Raw genomic sequence first — 8598 nt, forward strand, 5'->3', positions numbered from 1 at the left:
TAAGTAGAAAGAAAAGAGAAAAAAGACTAAAAAACATAAAGTTAAGAGAAACAGAAAGAAAGAGAGGAGGATAGAATTAGAAACCGATGACAAATAGGGCGTCCAGCCTCGCACTTGCTCCAGGCTTGGCACCACTAATGCGAAGCTGCCTTTTTTTTTCTTTTTGTGTGTGTGTAACTGGCACCACAGATGGACATGAAAAGAAAATCGAGTAGGTAGTGTGCTCCTTCAGCTGCGATATAGTGCCTAGAATATACTCACTCGAGGCACTATAGCTGTGGTGCTGGTATTGTGCTCCCCATTCCCCGTCCCCTCCTACCAACTTATTTTTACTGCGGGCTATCGCTGTGAATGAAGTATATTATCAACGAAAAAAAAGGGGAGCTTAATAGAAGGCTCATTTCTTTGTTAGCCATATAAGCTTATAAAACAAACCTACAGAACATGTAGTGCAGAAAATGGGGAGGGGGGGGGATTGAAATGGATGAAAAATCGACTTGCCACAGGTAGGACAGTCGCTCGTTTGTCTGCTGGCTTAACTACGTTGTATAATCAGCAGGTTACAGAATTGCGATTTTGTTGACTTTGCAGAGTTAGAACTGTAAACAATGTTATTGTTTTATCATTGCTATTGTTATTGTTTCTCCAACACCTTTTGTACAAAAAATATCCACAATATATCTGCTCCGTATAGTAGTCATACATTACTTTTTTTTCTTATAAAGTGCAACAAACTCATCATAATTGATGCGGTGGTTGCCGAGAGAGAAAAGGACTTACTTCACGTTTATTCATTTCCAATAAGGTATTGTCAGGGTCTCCGAATCTGCAGAGTTTCTCCATTCGACTTGGTTACACATTGAACGTGCCTTGAAACAGCTGCAACCATTCACCAACGTTACCGTAGATTATTTCTGAATACAACAGCCGCCCAAAAACGAAACATGAACGTACTGCAGGTTTTAGTGACGTCATGACTGCCATTTTTAGCTGCATTGAGATTTCCGTCACGAAATAGTTACCGAGAACATCCGCAAGGGCACGCTACGCGCGTTACCAGCGACAAACATGGCAGCTGTGAGCAACGACGAAACAGCGGGCGATCGGGAGAGAAACGTCTCTTACGTGATCGTTAACAACATTCCGGTATTGTATCGCTCGGCAGACCTCCGCAACTTCTTCACCGAGTTCATCGAGACATCGGGATTTGACTGCTTCCACTTCCGTCACCGTCCCGAAGTTCAGCAAAAGAAGTCGGCGTCAACTTCGCAGTCCGATCGACTTCGCAAGGATGACGACAACTCCGCAACAACGCGTAAAACTACGACTTGCTGCGTCGCGTGCGTCCTGACCGATCGCGTTGACGAACTGCTTCGCATGTACGACAAGAAGCACTGGATAGGACGTGACGGACAAACGCTGCCGACCCGATGCTTCATCAGGAAGGTTCGAGTCCGAAACAACGAGCCGCAGACTCCTTCACAATATCTTACGCGAGGGGAGCAAAGGGCTCTCAGAGCCGAAGAAGGCGCTGTGCTGAACGAAGCGGACTTGAAAACGCTCATAGAGCTTCGTCCGCCTCCCGCTATGCCAAATGGAAACGTGGGTACGCCGACGAAAGTGTTTCTTGGACTCATCCAAGCCTGCAAGTTCCCGCCGTACCTGATCAAGAAGCTCGGACTCGTGTTTCCACGGTCGAGATCGCGCCGCCTGTACGGAAGTGTGCCGCTCGACTACGGGAACACCGTACGAAGTTCGGAGCGCGGTGAAAGGAACGTGAAAAGTGGTGCCCGTACCTCGGAAACTCCTCTTGTGCGGACAGCGACGGGTTGCGTAATATCCAGTGCTTGCCCGACCCCACTGGAGAGCGGTGACGACGCTTTGTTGAACGCCGAGCCAGAGCCCAAAAATCAGGAAGAGAGTGTAAGTAGTCGCTGTTCGGTGTCTAGGTTCGTGGTATGTCTGTATAAGCTGATGTCGCATCGTGCTGGTGCGAACACTTTACGATCGAACCTACATATCTTTAACTAATTCGTGACAAACGTTGCGAATTCGCTGCTTCGCACTCGGAGCCATCTGTGCTACCTAAACAGCCGCTGAATAAAAGTGTTAGTGCTCTTCGTACGACCCTCTTCCCCGTCTTCCCGCTGCTCTGAAGATAAAAAAAAAAAAAATCACTGCTTGACTTCTAAGCGCATTAATTAACAGTGTGAACACGTACTACATTACTTTTTGTTTAAAATAAACAGTAAAACATGATTTAGGTACGAGCTAAGTATAGTCTTGCACCCTCAAGTGGCTTGCCGAAATTGCACACTGGCCAGCGCATATTTTTTCTTTTTTTGGGGGGGGGGGGATTGGGGGAAGGTGAGGATATAGCCTGCAAGCATATCCTTTTCTTTTTTCTTGAACGAATCTCCGAATATTTCTTCGGTACCATGGAAGCACTACCAAACTGAATCATAATGTCGTAGTCATCAACGTCAAAAATATATAACCGAGTTTCTGACAGTACCAGCAACTAGTACTATGATGCAAGTAGCAAGATGTACAAACTGTTCCAAGTAATTCTGCGCAATTCAAGGCACATATATGCACTCTGTAATAGTGTCAAGACGTGTTTAGAGCTCCTTAGATTTTAATGCCTCACGATACGGTATTAACGACCCTTCTTTTGTTCACGGTACAGGGGATTTGCAGGCATTGAACATAGTTAAAATTAATGCATTGCCTTAATTCGTATGCAGCGAAGAGTAAACACTGTTACACTCATGAACATAGGAATGTGCACGATGGGGGCAAGGAGGGAGGCAACTCCCCTGATCACCAAAGAGGGGGTGCAAAGTCAACTCCACACATTAACGCATTAACATAATAGGAAGGGGCGGTGCAGTGACTCGGGGGGGGGGGGGAGCAAAGTCAGCCCAATACACTAACATTATAGGAAGGGGGGGCACTTTACGAACCTTTGCCCCCCTCCCTTCCCTGAAATGAAGCCCTGTGCACGCCTATGCTCATGAAAGGCTCAAGAAGCTTGCACAACATGGAGAGAGGAATACAAAATGGCTTTTGTTGGTCAAGCTATTATTTCATCTCGTGGCAAGGTGTAACAGGGACCAAGCATTCAACTGAACCTGCCTTTTGAAGGTTGCAGGTTTTGTCCACTTTATCTTCACATTTATACCACAGTTATTAGAAGTAAGATCCCCTATACTTTCCTTCGTATTACTGTCTGTTAGTTCTCAATGACGTTGCGTCTAACTAAAAGAAACAAAAACAAGCCTTTAATTAAAATACACATTTCTGGCAATGTGTTACAACATCTTAAAACATCAGCGTCTCACAAAAAAAAAAAAGAGAAAAAAATTAGGTGATTACGATGTTGGCGAAATTCGGCTAACAGTAGTGTAGCAAGACCCATTGTTCCTAAATAAATTTCTTTCGTCTTTACAGGACGATGAAGAGTGCGAGGAGTGGGACCGGCACGAAGCTCTGCATAACGACATCACATCCCAAGAACGGACGCGTGAACGTCTTTTCGAAGAGGAACTTGAAGTTCAGTGGGAGAAGGGCGGTTCCGGTCTGGTTTTCTATACCGATGCACAGTTCTGGGATGAAGTGGAGGGCGACTTTGACGCTAAGACATCCGACGACTGGGATGTTGACATGAGTATCTACTACAACCCTGGTATGTGTGTGCTAGAGCGGCATTGTGCAAATTGTTTCTATTCAGAGACGATATTTTACCGGCTCTCTTTTACACACTTTCCGTCTGCAATGATGTTGAGTGTAATAATTTCTGATCGTATTTGATCGATTGATATCTGGGGTGTAACGTCCCAAAACCACCATATGATTAGGAGAGACCCCATAGTGGAGGGCTCCGGAAATTTTGACCACCTGGGGTTCTTTAAGGTGCACCCAAATCTGAGCACACGGGCCTACAACAACTCCGCCTCCCTCGGAAATGCAGCCGCCGCAGCCGGGATACGACCCCGCGACTTGCGCATCTGTAACCGAGTACTTTAGCCACTAGACCACCACGGCAGGGCTCTGATTGTGTTTGGGTGCTGTGTTTACCCTCACCCAGCAGGACTGAATATCTACAGTAAACTCTGTTCTTTAAGTTGTTGAACTTTTCTTTAGGTGAGCAAAACTGTGCTGCTGTGATTTACCAGTTCACTGTGGGTTACTGTCACATGAAACCGCGGTGTTTAAGGTCCTATTTTGTGGCCAGGATCTTCAAGGAAATTGTAATGTTCGGTTGCTCATAAGTGCGATGAGAAGTCTTATTTGTATGACCAATGAGTCAGAGTTCCCTGGTGTGGTATCTTTCATATCCTCCATATTTCAATGTTTCGCTCTACATGCAAAGGTGATCGAAGAGTGCAAACTCGGGGAGAGCGAAACAGTGCACTATGCTGTAACCTGTGTGTTCCACAGTGCTGGGGTTGGCACTCTACTGCCGTAATGTTCTCCAAGTCAGCTAGCCCATCTAAATTGCGATTGAAACGACGTCAATTATTTCTTCAAAAATTTCAATGGAGCAAACAAGCATTAAAGCCAATTTTGTTGCTTAAAAGATAATACGTTAAGTTTATAGGTGACTTCATGTGGCAGCATTCATGATCCATTGGTTTGCCTGCTCGCAGAATCGGGAGACAAGGACGCAAGGGACTATGTGTCTATGCTGCGCTTCAAGAGGCTGAGGGAGACCTCCGAGGAGATGGATGATGAGAACAGGCTGGCTTCTTTTGAAAAATACACAAAGGCAAGTACAGTGCATTCCTGGGTTACATTACACCCTTAAATAATGAAAAGCCACTGTTCCGCCCCAGCCATTGATTCTCACTAAAAAAATTTGCAGAAACACACCATCATATAGGGCTTGCTCATTTCCCCAACTTGAAGCACTCCTCGAGTGTTTCCGGTAATTGACTTTGCCATACAGATACGTACATATTTGCATTGCTGTTAATCGCACAGAAACTTGAACATTTTGGTAAACTTTCCCGGAGATTTTTTACATGGTTGCTCAGCCAAATGTCTGCAGCTGTTACCGTAAAAACCCGCGTATAGTTCGGACCCGCATATAGTTCGAGGTGTAACTCGGGGATAGCAAACGCGAGAAAAAACATTTTCACGCGAATATTGTTCGAGGAAAACAGAAAAGATGCATTTATTTGCCTGCAGCAGCTCAATGTGCACAGCGAGTTGTGCAGCTCGTTGCTCCCGAACAAAGTCCGTCAGTTCTCGTTCCACGTCTGGAAATGCTCCATTTTTCGGTCCCCGGCAAATTTTTTCTCTTCCCGCAGCATGCAAAAAGGGCTTCCTTCTGCTTCCGCCAACCGCGAATGCTCCGCTCACTCACGCCGAACTGCCGCTCCGCGGCACAGTTGCCGATGGTTTCGGCAGCAGAAATAACTTTCCTCTTAAAGGCAGCCGAGTACTGCCTGCGCGGTCTCGACATGGCTTAAAATCACGGAAGTAAAATCGTGGCCGTCGTGATGTGCGCCAAGTGATTGCAATGGCCACTGTTGCTCACCTGATGCACGCTTCTACCTGTAGGTCTCTAGGACTAACGCCGCTCATGCTACCACGCCACCTAACGTAGAAGTGCGCAGACACCTGATAATGATGATAGCACCAACCAATGCCGAAACCAAAACTGAATTCGGGCCGAAACTTTTTTGGGATCCGCATATAGTACGGGGCTGAAATTTCGCACCCTAAATTTTAGAAAAAACCCCGGGCTATACGTGGGTTTTTACGGTACTGCCTAAAGAACCTTTAACTCTTAATATGCCTAGTTTTTCAATTATCAGAGAAAAAGTACTTGCAGTTCGAGCAGAAACCAGCTCTTTCACAGATGCACAACAGCCGGTTCTGTGAGTGAAGCTGATAATTTTTTCTTAGGCTTTGCTATGGTCACACAGTTTCGTTATCATTATTGTTATTAGTCCCCATTATCAACTTAATTTAATGTGCAGTACTGGTCAAAGGCCCATGGCAGTAATGTTCAGTTACCGGTGTCCCATGCTTGCGAATTTCTTAATTTTATCATACCACAATTCGACAGTAGTGACAAGTCGTAATATTGAGGCCGAGAAACAAGTTTTGAAAGCAGGGAAAAAGGTATAGCTGTCAGCATTGAGTACTGAGGCTCCACTCTGGCAGCAGTTTGTAATGTTTCATGCCCGATTATTTTTGTTTTTTTTTTCTTGACAGAAAGTTAATCTTGCAGCACAAAAAAGGTGAAGTTGTTTATGAAAACTGTTTTTGGGAGACTGATATGCATGCTGTAGGCCTCCTTTGGTGACTGCTTGATGCCGATGGCCAGCCCTAGCACGCATCATCACTTGTTGATCTTGTGCAAACTAAACAAACAAGGAAGAGCAAGACAATCAAGGATAGCATAATATAGCGCCCATCCTCATCAGCTGATCTTTTATGTTAATTTAATTTGTGCTAAATCAACCTAGCAGTAATGTGAAACTAACTCGCCTACCAGTCAGTGCTACTAAAAAATATGCATTGTGTCCATCTGTATAACGCTTTCACTACTACTTTCTTTTTCATTGGTTAGGGCTTTGGAAGCCGCATCCTGAAGCAGCAAGGCTGGAGTGAAGGGGAAGGTGTTGGTCGTGCCAAAGAAGGTATAGCAACACCTATCGATGATGCCGGACAACATCCGTGGGACAGGTCTGGATTTGGGTAAGCTGAATGAATGAGTAACATGGCCAAAGACTTGCAGATAAACCTTGACACATGATGAAAACAGATACTATAAGCATTGCCTTTTTAGTTATTATATGTGCTGTCTTCGTTAAAGGGCCCCTAAACCTGCTGCGATATTTTTAGACACATTTCAAATAAAACACGTGTGTTGCATCCATAATGCCGTCACTATCGACGATGCCACTTGTGGCAGGGCTATGAGCTGCGAAAGTGCCACAAATTACAAAAAACTATCTCTCTTCTTCTCCAAGCCTTCCCACTTCCGTGTGGCGTCGCAAAGTTGAATTTGTGATGCATAGCGCAAGTCATGCTGCGATTGGTTGAGCAAGAACCTACAACTTTTGTTAGTCAGCGAGCAGCTGCGTGTGCTTCTCGTTTATCGTCTCGTGCGGAGGTGCTCTGGCACGTCGTGCCACCCTACGGATCCATCACGTTGACAATCTTTTGAAGGCCCGCGCGCTAGAGCACGGGCTAGCATGACAATAGCGATTCACCAACAAGTATGGAGTTCACCGAATCGCGGCAACCGGAAGTGGACGGTGTTTCAAGAAATAAGCACTTCATTGATGACGTATGCCACGTGTCAACGGGAGAGGCACTTGGCACGGAGGAAAGCTTTGGGAGAGAAGACCAGCAGAAGGTAGCAAAGGAGAGAGTGAAAAGAGCGATCGCCGTATTTCAATTGTCAAACACGACAATCGTTTAACTTCGCTATTACAGTGCTGTTTCGAAAAATCCTAACTATGTCTTTGTTGTAGATTTGTGCACAACTTCACCATGACAACTACATTTCATCCTCTGGGTGATTTAGGGGTCCTTTAAGTAATGTGTTGTAATAGCCTAGCTATTTCGCACTTGTTCTGTAATTCATAGATAATTTTATGTAAGACATGTGTGGGTGCTGCCATTTTGACATGCTAAATCTTTTCTTATTTTTCATATATATTGATGTGTATTGAAAAGGCCAGGAAACAGAATGCACAAATACAATTTTCGTGTGTATATGCCCACTATAGCACTGTTCATTTAGATACAAAAAGGCAGGGCCAACAGCCCCATATGGCGGCACTGAGGCCTATTATCAAAATACTCTATATTGTTCATCTTTTACTGAGACTATTTTATTTTATTATGAGCTGTCATGGTCCAAAGCTTACTTTTTCTTGCTTCATCGGTTTGTTGTGTTGTAAAACATCTAATGCAATATTAATGTATGTTCCTGTACAAATTTGGAACTGTTTGGGATTTTTTACCTTTGCAGTTACCGAGGGGAAAAGCTTGTACGAAAGTTTCCGAAGAGCAAGCGAAAGCGCAACCGAGGCGAAGCGTTCATCTCAACAGTGTACGACCGACCTCGCGAGACAGATCCGCCGGATCCGTTGCTGCGCTCGCACGACACCACTTATCTGCACTTTCGCAAGTCATTCGTGAAGGGCCACCAGTGAAGACTGAAGCTCTTCAGTGTAAATATTCTGTGTACATTATGTGTGTATAAAAGCACAGTTTTTATCAAGCACATGTTGTTACCTGAATTCTTGGGGGGACAGCACTGTCTCTCAAGCAGTAGTATTGTGGTGGTGTTCTACTCTGCTGAAATGAAGGTTGCAAGTTCAGCCACAACGACTGCATTCGAATGAAAGTATTAAAAAATGCCGTCAAACATTCGCCTTCACTGACTTCTGCCATCGCCTTGAGAGGCGCTCAGCCAGTAAACGGTTGAGAGTGAGAAGCTAGCGGACAGGGGCGTGGGGCACAGGGAGGAGAGAGAGCGAATGGTGAGAGAAAGAGCAGCAAAGGACTGCAGTTACCCTTTTGAACACTCTCTTGCACCGCATGCTCCGGCTAATAGGGACGAGGATA

At 45.1% G+C, this 8598-nt stretch overlaps 1 protein-coding gene across 1 annotated transcript; it reads left to right on the forward strand.

The window, feature by feature from the left end:
- The first annotated feature begins 1041 nt into the window (after positions 1-1041).
- LOC119180828 (G patch domain-containing protein 3-like) lies at positions 1042-8254 on the forward strand. The gene is made up of 5 exons (XM_037431969.2): positions 1042-1923; positions 3454-3688; positions 4653-4771; positions 6587-6714; positions 8000-8254. The coding sequence occupies exons 1-5, from the start codon at positions 1069-1071 to the stop codon at positions 8181-8183; spliced, it is 1521 nt and encodes a 506-aa protein (XP_037287866.2). The 5' UTR covers positions 1042-1068; the 3' UTR covers positions 8184-8254.
- The last annotated feature ends 344 nt before the right edge of the window (positions 8255-8598 follow it).

Source organism: Rhipicephalus microplus, chromosome 3, assembly GCF_043290135.1.
Source record: "Rhipicephalus microplus isolate Deutch F79 chromosome 3, USDA_Rmic, whole genome shotgun sequence".
In the NCBI taxonomy this organism is placed as follows: domain Eukaryota; kingdom Metazoa; phylum Arthropoda; class Arachnida; order Ixodida; family Ixodidae; genus Rhipicephalus; species Rhipicephalus microplus.